This window comes from Brachycentrus maculatus, unplaced genomic scaffold (genome assembly GCF_059751285.1).
Source record: "Brachycentrus maculatus isolate JH-2025_06_01 unplaced genomic scaffold, ASM5975128v1 h1tg000400l, whole genome shotgun sequence".
NCBI classification, from domain to species: domain Eukaryota; kingdom Metazoa; phylum Arthropoda; class Insecta; order Trichoptera; family Brachycentridae; genus Brachycentrus; species Brachycentrus maculatus.
In genome coordinates, this window is record NW_028281149.1 from 137,940 (window position 1) to 150,142 (window position 12,203).

The following is a 12,203-nucleotide window of genomic DNA, read 5'->3' on the forward strand; positions in this document are numbered from 1 at the left end:
GGATTGTGATAAGACTGCCATTTTCCATTGCGGATAAGTTGTGTCCCACAGTATATAGCCAGAAATTAAGTGTTAGTTGATATATGATATTGTTTACTTAAATATCTGTATGAAAACACGCGCACACATCGCTCATTCCTCTCAAGAACGTCATAAATCAAAAAACTTGATTTTTAGGAGAACATTTTTAAAGTTTAAAAATATAATACAATGTATTAAAAATAAATATCAAGCCACTTATTGAACTTTGTTACTGTGCAACAGATTTTTCTCCATTTGAAAAATACACATTATGTAAATTCAAAAAAATATTTAAAAACACCTTTTCTTCAAAATGCAAAAACAACATTTTCCGCCCTGTAGCGGGTAAATATTAAGATAAAAATATGCCAATTTTGCTGGGATATAGTACATTTTCTGGGCATTCCAAAAACATGCAAAACTAAAAAATTGTCGATTTTTGTTTATGACGTTCTAAAAAGGAGTGAGCGACATACACACACATGCATGTATATGTATGTGTGCGTGTGTATATGTATATGTATATATATATATATATATATATATATATATATATATATATATATATATATATATATATATATTGTCCGCCTCCGTAGCGTGATGGTCAGCACGCTCGGCTACCGTTCTGGAGGTCCCGGGTTCGATTCCCAGGGGGGGTCAAATAAATACAAGTGTTTTTTTCACTCTAATATTTATTCCATATTACCCAGGACTGGTACCTGAAAAGGAGGGCTGATCACCTTTCCTTCATGTGTTAACGATCAAGATAACACTGCGTTTGTATGATGCAGTACCTTACCTAAGAAATACGATATGCTATAGCATACAAATACTTACAATGCTCATGTTCAAATTTATTGAAATGCTCGATATTTGTGTTGTGACATTTCTCACCGTACACGCATTTATCACGATTCTCTACAATAAATAAAAAATAATGATTACATATATATTTAAAAAAAAACACATCCATTTAAAATGTAATTTCATTTGGCTCTAAACAAAAATATAAATATATAATTTTGAAGATTTTCACAATCCTAAGAAACATTTAATGTATTTTATTTTATTTTTTTAGAAATGCGGTTAAAAAAAAATGAGTATAAGTGTTTCCTTATATAATACAGTACTGTACTTGTATGTATTGTTTACATAAAATAAATTGCCCAAATACATACTTCATTTACTACATTTTATTTATTAACCTTTACTGCATACATGAAAATAAAAATTAACAAGTACAAACATATACAGTAATTTGCAGATAATTTAACGACATAATACGGAAAAATACTTTACCAAGGCAAAAAGCTGTCTTTAACCTTTCCCTTCTAGTGCTGAAATAAAATTTGCGTCCCGGTGTTGGGTAGTTACTACACAATTTAAAAAAATAGCGATTTTAAACGGGAAAAATACGGATATTCATAGCTAATCCCCTAAATTAATTATAAATTAAGTAAAAAATTATAATGATTTAGATTTATTTGCTGAAAACATTAAAAAACCATCTGACAACGCTCACGGAACAAGCATAGGTCTACTCTTGTCGGAAGCTCAGGAGCTACTGAACGCTAGCCAGAGAACATTGAGCTTTGAGCTCCTCACGCTCGCACAGTGCAATTATGTAAGAGTGAGATGCGAATATAGTGTTGCGGTTGTTGCACACTCTTCACGCGCTGTTTATATATATAATACCTCTGATGTACCCCATAAATTCTGAATATTATTGATATTATTTTTTAAATCAACGCGTAAATATGTTATGGAGGAATATCTAAAATCTTAGCGTTGTATTTATTATATTTATAGAGATATTAAGGGTATTACAAGGTAAACAACACCGAGAAGGGAAGGTTTATGAAAATCAACTAGCCGGCTTTGCAAAAACTGGCTCTTTTTTGGCTGCCAGGGTGTGACCGCGTTATCCGGACTGTGGAGTGTTTTCGTGACTCTACTATATTGCGCAAGTTTTATAATGGAGTGGATGAGTAAATTTTACTAAGTTCAGTTTCAGTTCTACATATCAATCAACATATTAAGTTTCCATACTGTTTTTTTCGTGTCTCTTGCTCCTTGCGCCTGTGTCGTCTGGTTTGGAAGTATTGCGACGCGTGCCTTTTCTGGTCGACTCGGGGGAAGGTGGTGGTTTTTTAGTCTGCTTTTTGGTATTCTTAAAGTCAATACCGCTGTCCAAAATAATGCCCAGCTGGTTTTCAATATTTTCTTCGTCTCTAAATCTATGAGGAATATCGTATGGACCTCGTCCCGAATATTTCTGCAAGATCTTCTTCACTGTAACATGACGCATGTTTATTGTCACTTTGATTCAAGTAATTCAGGAAAACAACATATAATAACCAACATCTTGCGAAAAATAGTAGAACTGCAGAATCAGGATACAAAGATTTTGAGACAGCCATGATGTCGTGGATAGATCGTGAACACTATTACTACTTACCCGATTCTAAAATAACTCTTTTAACCTTTAACTGCTGAGGTGGGGGCCGCTCAAGCCTTGAGAAAGTAAAATTGCTGAATTATTCCCTTCCCCCCCGCATGACACACTCGACCTTCTAGTATTATTAAATATAAGCACACACACACACACATATATATATATGTATATATATATATATATATATATATATATATATATATATATATATATATATATATATATATATATATATATATATATATATATATATATATATATATATATATATATATATATATATATATATATATATATATATATATATATATATATATATATATATATATATACGGAGCTCTGAGGTCCCCACGTCAGTGGTTACGTGAAATTTAACCCACCTCAGTAGCTAAAGGTTAAGCACATACAACTTCATATGAGATAAGAAATAACATAAAAGCAAACTCACAGTGAGGGTGAGAATATTTCTTGAAGTGTTTCACCTTAGTGCTGGTGCAAGATTCCCCTCTATCGCACTCACTCAGTTCACTCTCATCTGCAACATACAACAATAATTCCACATTCTACCTGTTTATATGAATGTGCATATTCCAACAAAAGAGAGGCGTTTCTCGTTCCACCCATAGTGTAATATTTGACAATGAGTAACAGTTCCAGGCGAACGGAGCGAGAGTCGACACACAAAAACAGGTGGCCTGGCCCAAACCCTTTCCACAGAGTGGCTGGACATCGGGGTTTCTACACAAATACTATTCCATGTTCGATCGTTGTATATCGAGCTCCAATATGTGGGAACCAGAGTCTCTGTTTTGTATTTTATTGGAATATACATTTGTAATCAACCGACGTGATAGTTGCATGAATGACTGGGCAAATGTGTATTTGCCATGTGCGCCATTTTCATTTGTTTAAATGAAAATTGCGCACATGGCAAATATGCATTTGTCTTAAAAAGTTTCGTTTATATTAAAAGGATAAAAATCAAGTCAAAAACCATGATACAAATGCAGGAAATTCTACACTCGGACAACTGTGCACATGAAAAATACACAGACAACAACCGAACAACAATGATTGCGCAATCATTCCGTGTGCATTTGTCATGGGCACATTGTCGTGTGTGCATTCGTCTTATGCACAGTTGCATGTGTGCATTCGTCTTATGCACAGTTGCATGTGTGCATTCGTCTTATGCACAGTTGCATGTGTGCATTCGTCTTATGCACAGTTGCATGTGTGCATTCGTCTTATGCACAGTTGCATGTGTGCATTCGTCTTATGCACAGTTGCATGTGTGCATTCGTCTTATGCACAGTTGCATGTGTGCATTCGTCTTATGCACAGTTGCATGTGTGCATTCGTCTTATGCACAGTTGCATGTGTGCATTCGTCTTATGCACAGTTGCATGTGTGCATTCGTCTTATGCACAGTTGCATGTGTGCATTCGTCTTATGCACAGTTGCATGTGTGCATTCGTCTTATGCACAGTTGCATGTGTGCATTCGTCTTATGCACAGTTGCATGTGTGCATTCGTCTTATGCACAGTTGCATGTGTGCATTCGTCTTATGCACAGTTGCATGTGTGCATTCGTCTTATGCACAGTTGCATGTGTGCATTTGCCATGCGTATAGTTGTTGTCCGTGTATTTTTCACCTGCACAATTGTCTGAGTGTAGTATTTCCTGCATTTGTATCGTGTTTTTTTAGACTTGATTTTTATCCATTTGATAATAACAAAACCTTTTAAGAATTACACCCCACAGTAAGTAGAACGGCAGCTTAAAGTATTAATAATTACCTTCACTCTCTTCATGGGACGAATCTCTTCTAGATTTATGTCCACCTTTCGACTTGGACTGATCTGAAATGAGTTAATTCACATAAACTCATTCCATAGTGAGTCACACTCGTGCATAAATTAAAGTCTTAAAAATATTTTAACTTATAAAAATAAAATTTTACTTGGTAAATATCACTAATTCTTAAAGTCTATTGAAATACCTGTTTCCATGCATTCTGCATCATTTTCATACGCCAAATGGATCGAAATAAATTTTAAGAAATAGTGGTACTTTCGGACCCTTATCCGCACCCCAATGGTGCATAGGGCACTGCATCATATAAACGCAGTGTTATCTTGATCGTTAACATACGAAGGAAAGGTGATCAGCCCTTCACTTCAGTGAATTACCTAACGTCCAAGTGACTCTGAAATCTAGCTACGGCTTATGCAACACCGTTTATCATGTCCCTACTCAGGCTTCAACTTTAAAAGTTTCATAGCCTATGCCTACTTGTGAGTGGATTTACTCTTTATGTTTAAAGTTACTATAATTTCATGTAATTCATGAGTGAAAATTCTAGGCAAAAACACTCGCTCCCTTCACTTCAGGTACCAGTCCAGCGTTTATATTGAATAAATATTAAAGTGAAAAAATCACTTTTATTTATTAGACCCCCCTCTGGGAATCGAACCCGGGACCTCTAGAACGGTAGCCGAGCGTGCTGACCATTACACTGCGGAGGCGGACAGTGGTACTAACCGAGTAAAATTTAAATTAAAAACACATAGATATTACCACAAAATGACTACCGAATCAATTAAATTAAATTTTAAGTTTAAAAGATTTTCGTATTGTATTTGTTATAATTATGGAGCTGCTTGGGAGTAATTTCTTTATCAGGAAAGATTGCAGATAGAATAATCAGGAGATGTTAAATGCAGATTATTTAACAAAGCACATTCCAGGAATTATTATCAGCTTATGGTATGTATATGAGATGATTATGTATGACCTGTCATGGATTGGCAGATAGTATAAAACACTCTCCTTATCATTCATCATTCACTTTGTGTAATACCATGTAAATAACAATAATAATTTGTGTAATATCCTGTCCATCAAACCTCCTCCCTCAGTTTTCCTTTCTACCTCCTTCCCTAAACTCCGCTTTTCCTTTGCCTTCCTTATTATCATCAATTTGTAATTTATGTTTTTTTTTCAAATGTTCAAGCACTATCTACCCTCTGATTGGAAACAGGTATATATGGTATCAAACGTTTTTAAAAATATCGCTAGTCTGTTTTTGGTTGGTTGGATGATATTGTTTTTAGCAATAAGCCCGCATTTCTTTTTTGCACATGAAGTTTTTTTTAAAAATTAGATAATCTAGTCTTTGTTTAGATAATCCAGAAAAAATATAAATAAGTAATGCAATTAGTAAAGACTAGCTAACTAACTAACCATCACGCTGCTACCACTATACATAATACCATGCTACCACTATAATACTATATGCTACAATACCACTAAATGAGTTTTATTAGCATTACGCACGACTAGTTTCGAAAACTACAGATCTTTTCATGTGCAGTTGAAAAGTAATAGTAATAGTCATGTGTAATGAAACAAAACTCATTAAGTGTTATTTTAAACTAACTAACTAACGAGAATAGAACGCCACACCACTCTGTCTTTGCAAACATTCTTCGCCTCTTCCACGTTCACGCATCTCCTCATACATACCCGCTGATTGTTACGACTCTTAACCTGACCACTTTCAAGTATTTGGCATACCTGATCGTGCCATGTTTTTCTCGGTCTTCCTCTGCTCTTTTTTCCACTTACATTCGCCTCATAAATTTGTTTTACCGTTCTTTCCCCACTCATTCGTTCTACATGTCCAAACCATCTCAACACACCTTTCTTAATTTTATGGATAATGCTTATCTCGGCTTTGCATTCCTTATTTCACTATTGGCACATCTATCATACATCGTTTTGTCGCACATTCTTCTAAGAGATGGCATTTCGATTGCATTCAGTTTACTTTCATCCTTCTTTTGCCAACTCCATGTTTCACTTCCATACATTGGAGTTGGAACCATATAAATATAGCACCAAGCACCAAGGCACAAGCGGCTTACGTCTCTAAACCTGATAAAAAATAAGCAATTAAATTTAACTACAAGTCCACTTTTAAAAATATTCCCACTATGATTCATTTGTCTTCATTCATTTTTTACTTTTGTAAAAATTTTCATTTTAATCTACATTTGACCTGATGATGGAATGATTATTCCGAAACTGGTAGTCACGAAATAGTGTTATTTAAAGTTTATTAAAGTGGTATACACAAAGTGAATGATGAATGTTAAGGAGAGTGTTATATTACCGTACCACAAAGTTAACAATGCTTTTAATATACAAAATAGATAATATATCGCTCACTCCTTTCAAGAACGTCATAAATCAAAAATCGTCAATTTTCAGTTGTGCATGTTTTCGGAATGCCCAGAAAATGTACTATATCCCAGCAAAAAAAGCATATTTTTAACTTAATATTTACCCGCCACAGGGCAGAAAGTGTTGTTTTTGCATTTTGAAGAAAATGTATTGTTTAATTATTTTTTTGAACTTACTGAATATTTTTCAAATGGAGAAAAATCGTTCAGGTTTTACCTAAAAAGATCTGTTGCACAGTAAAAAGTTCAATAAGTGTCTTGATATTTATTTTTAATACATTGTATTATATTTTGAAACTTTAAAAACGGTCTCCTGAAAAATCAAGTTTTTTGATTTATGACGTTCTTGAAAGGAGTGGGCGATATATGTAACTTGTAAGATACAAATGTTTTCTTGATTATACAAAAGTATGGCGATGATGGATTACCTTGTAAAAGAAAAACACTTGGTTTTTAGCACTTGAGTTCATTTTATTATAACGACTAGTTCTTAAGGTCTAAATGTAAACTCAGTTTACATTTGGACCTGAAGATGTAAGCATAGCTTCCGAGACGAGTGGTCATAATAAAAACAAGTGCTTTTCTTTTATAATTTCATCATGTCTTACCACAAAGTGAATGCTAAAACAACAAATAACACGGATTACCTTTATCACTCGCGTGTCCCTTTTTCCTCGGAGTCCTGGATTCTTCCTCTGAAGATTCAGACTCTTGGCTGGATGAAGAGGAGTCCCGGTTCCGGTTCTTGAGGGCCTTATGTTTATTTCTCCTCTTGTTTTTTTCGTCAGAATCAGATTCATCATCTTTATCTGACGAGGAATCTCTCATTGTATGCATCATTTGCAGCTGTTTTTCAACGGCTTCGTTATTGAGCAATTTTTTCGGGATTTTGTACGGTCCGCTTCCTTTATAATTCTCCAAAATTTCTTCCACTAAAAAAAATCGCCATTCAAAATCACCATTGTTTGACAACATTTATTTTCTAAAAATATTATTAGAATATTAATAATTTACTAGAAATCCGTTTCTGCAAATCCAGACTCGCGCAAAGACACTCATTTTTGATAGCTCCAAAACTGTTTAATTCATTCCACAAAGACTATATGTTAGACATTAATCACCTAAGTTTGCTTCGATTTAAAAAAAATTAAATTATTTATTGAGAAAACAGAACTAAGTACCTTCTTATTTAAACGTACAACTCATATGGCATATATTTACTAACATTTTTTTATGTTCATCTTTTTTATTGTTTTGTTTTCTGTTAAAATCAAATATTTGTTGTTTATATTAGCACTTTTAATCTAATTTTATTTCTGATAATATCTATTGGATTCTTTCCAGTGCCCTTTATTATAACCTAAAATATAATGTATACCCACACCCCCCACATACCCCACACACCCCACACACAGGCCATGGAAACCGCCCGCAAACCAATTTAGAATATTTACTTTCCTAGCTTTTGTGAGGAAATTCATATCTGTAATAGATTTTAATTACCTAATTTTGACAACAACATTTTGAGTGTGTCCAAATATGTGTTCACAAATCTGGATTATCTTTATACGAGTTATTTTTCATATTATTTTTTGTCATCTCATCAAAGTTGAAGAAGAATCCATATTCTATAAGTCTGTCTATAACTTCCATAAGTCTGGGCATTTACGGGACTGACCACCGTCATAGGCTGGTTTAAGTGATCACTTTAGACACGTGAAGTTTCTTTTCGTCTCACCAATAGATGTCTCTAGTGAAGTTCTACTGATTCAAGAACAATGAATCTAATTTGGTTCATATATATAAATAGAACTTCCAAGAATTTGAGTAGTGTGGTTGTTAATAATGGGTAGAATTGGTGAATGTTACACGTATGTAAAGTGATCACTTAAACCAGCCTACGACGGTCGTCAGTCCCGTAAATGCCCAGACTTCCATATTCTTCTTCATCTTTGATGAGATGTCAAAAAATAATACTCAATTCTACATCTCAATTACTTTGCGAGCATATTCGCGAAATTCACGAGCGAATCTTTTAATAACTTAGTAAAAAAACGAATACAAAGCGAAAAACTCCTTACGGTGTGGATGCGATTCTTCACGAAAATGTTCAGCATTTAACCTATAACATTTGCTCCCGAAAGAGCATTCGGGTTTTCGTGACTTCGGCATTTTCGGTTTTTTCTTCAGCTGAAAAACAACAATATTGCATCAAAAACAGCACAAAACCTCTTTAAAACTTACCTTATTTTATATGACAGTCAATAATAATGCCCAAAAAGAGGAAAGATCAAAAAGTCCATAAAATATATAAAAATAAATATCATGTCATACGGAATATGGAATAGATAAGAATGCGGGTGACAGGCCAAAGACTAACTCATTTGTATACGACAGTCCGAATCAAAGATTTTACAATGGGACCTCTCATACAAGCAAAAAGGGGTTCGATGCCTCCGACACTCTTTCCCGGGACTTTCGCCAGTCAAAACAAAAAATGTTTCGCTTAACGAGTGTTTCTCTTGATGAGTGAGATTCTGCAACGAATTATGCTCGTTATGAGAGGTTCCACTGTATTTTTAGTAGCCGAATGAAGAATACGTAAAAAGGGTATAATGAAACTGAGGCTGAGCTTAGGGACCATTACAAAATGCCCCAAACCTTTTCATAAATGTCACGTTTATAGTGGCCTAGCTTCATTTGAAGTTTAGAATGAAATGCATGTATATTGAATTTGAAATTTGTATTGTATTCGTAACTTTTATAGTATTGTTAACATTACATTCATATGAATGTTACAAATGTTATAAATAACAGAAATGTAACGTTATGTAATCAAATAAGTAAAAATGACTAACCACAATGTAAATGCTTTAAATATTAATAATAAATAATGATAATAAAACCCTTATCCGCACCCCAATGGTGCATAGGGCATTGCGTCATATAAACGCAGTGTTATCTTGATCGATTACACATAAAGGAAAGTTGATCAGCCCTCCGCTTCAGGTATCAGTCCAGGGTAATATTGAATAAATATGACAGTGAAAAAATCACTTATATTTATTTTACCCCCCTTGGGAATCGAACCCGGGACCTCCAGAACGGTAGCCGAGCGTGCTGACCATTACACTACGGAGGCGGACGAAATATATATATAGAGGAAAGTGCCTAATTCCGGGTACCTACCCCAATATTTCGAGTTTAAAAATAAAGGAAAAATGGAAAGCAAAGGTGAAGAATTTCTAAACAATATGTTATTGATTCAATTATTAAAAATTCAAGTTTTTTGGGCTTTCTAATATTTTTTTAATAATTCAAAATTTTGCCTTTATGTGGTACAAGGTGTAATGATCGTAATTTATGAGAGTGGAACGAGTGATTTGTACCTTTTATGCGCTTTGCAAATACCGAAAAAATAATTACTAACAAGACCGCTACGATGTTTTTTCATTCTAATCTTTAAATTAAAAACAAGTGTCTTATTTAATAATTTTTAACATGTCTTACCACAAAGTATAGAAATGCCGAAACAACAAATAAAATAGAGCAATCGTATTAAATTATATCAAAAAATGTAATAATTAAGTCAAATGAATGCAGTCGAAATGCGATCTCTCAGAAGAATGTGCCAAAACGATGTAAAATACATGTTCGAATAGTGAAATAAGGAAGGAATGCAAAGCTGAGAAAAGCATTATCGATAAAATTAAGAAAGGTGCGTTGAGATGGTTTGGAACGAACGAGTGAGGAAAGAACGGTAAAACAAATTTATCAGGCGAGTGTAATTGGAAAAAGGAGCAGAGGAAGACCGAGAAAAACTTGGCACGATCAGGTATCAGGTCACTTTCAATTACTTGGCACGATCAGGTATGCCAAATACTTGAAAGTGGTCAGGTAAGGAGTCGTAATAATCGTCGGGTATGTACAAGGACATGCATAAACGTGGAAGAGGCGAAGAATGTTTGCAAAGACAGAGTGGTGTGGCGTTCTACTCTCTCTGCCTACCCCTGCGGCGTGATGGTTAGTTAGTTAGGAATGGAAAATAATGATTTTACTGACCTGTTGAAATTTCGCAACGTGTCGCTCTGTACGGAGTATAATCAGCAACTGACGACTCACAAATAATTGAAGCATACAATCACAGTTATAAATAAAAATATTTTATCAAGGAAATAAAATGTGAGTAATGCATGTGTAGTCGGCGTAATATGCCTCTTTGGGCGTAATTTAGATAAGAGCATTCTTGTGGTGACATCGGCGATCAAATTTTTAAAAAATACTCGTGAGAAAAAATATTCGTACTCGCTAGAAGTGAAATAGTTTTAATTTTTTATTTTATTCGTGTATGATTAAAATCAGGGCTTCTTTTTAACTCACCCTTCCCGGATTACTTCTAATAACCATCAATATCTCTATAAATATAGTAAATACAAGGCTAAGATTTTGGGTATTCCTCCGTAATATAACAACGTAATGATTTCAAAAATAATATAAATAATTATCAGAATTTATCGGCTACATCGGAGGTATTATATATATAAACAGCGCGTGAAGAGTGTGCGGGAACCGCGACACTATATTCGCATCTCACTCTTGCATACTTGCACTGTGCAAGCGTGAGGAGTTCAAAGCTCAATGTTCTCTGGCTAGCGGCTAACGGGCTTGCGGCTAGCGGGCTTGCGGCAGTAGCCCTTGGGCTTCCGACAAGAGTGGACCTATGCTTGTTCCGTGAGCGTTGTCAGATGGTTTTTTAATGTTTTCAGCAAATAAATCTAAATTATTATATCTTTTTACCTCATTTATAATTGATTAAGGCCAGATATTATGATTGTCTTTATTTTCCGATTTAAAATCGCCATTTTTTTATTGTGTAGTGACTACCCAACACCGGGACGGGACCGGGAAGTCCAGGAACTCACTTCACCAAAGCTTTTTACCAAAAAAATACATTCAAATATCATTTAAACAAAATTTTAAGTATCTTTTACTTTCATTTTGACGAATGATATAAATATATATACCGTAAAGTGGGTTTACATTGCACCAAAATACTGCATTTTTTCAAAAAATTGTCTATTCAGATCAGGTTTTTTACTTTTTCTGAGGTTTCAACTATTGCAATGTAATAACACATATACCTGTAACATGTCTGATACGTTTTTAAATTTTTATCTATTTTGCCTGTATTTTTTTTTTATATTTATATTTTGGTGCAAAGTATCCCGGGGTAAAGTACAACTTTGCACCATGATATTTTCTCTACACTTTTCGTACTAGAATCCAAATTTATGCAAAGTAAAGGCTATCCTACAAGTTTTGTTGCACCTTATGAAGGGTTTTGGCTCACAGTTCACTAAATGCAGATTATAATATTGTATAATTATGGAAAAATAAGACACTTGATAGAATTTTTTTTTTTTAAATATTGAAAAATCTAACAAAAATGTTTTTTTTTTTCAATACTGAAGGTTTA

General features: G+C 34.1%; 1 protein-coding gene across 1 annotated transcript in view; it reads right to left on the reverse strand.

The window, feature by feature from the left end:
* LOC148302883 (tyrosyl-DNA phosphodiesterase 1-like) overlaps nt 1-10,912 on the reverse strand; it is a 35,261-nt gene extending 24,349 nt beyond the window's left edge. The window contains exons 1-7 of the mRNA XM_088270875.1: nt 10,790-10,912; nt 8,809-8,917; nt 7,375-7,659; nt 4,280-4,342; nt 2,928-3,014; nt 2,074-2,316; nt 862-942 (exon numbers count right to left, since the gene is read on the reverse strand). Of these exons, the coding sequence (XP_088127001.1) occupies nt 862-942; nt 2,074-2,316; nt 2,928-3,014; nt 4,280-4,342; nt 7,375-7,659; nt 8,809-8,917; nt 10,790-10,864 (943 nt within the window). The 5' untranslated portion in view covers nt 10,865-10,912. The remainder of the gene's footprint in view (nt 1-861; nt 943-2,073; nt 2,317-2,927; nt 3,015-4,279; nt 4,343-7,374; nt 7,660-8,808; nt 8,918-10,789) is intronic.
* Nucleotides 10,913-12,203: the final 1,291 nt, after the last annotated feature.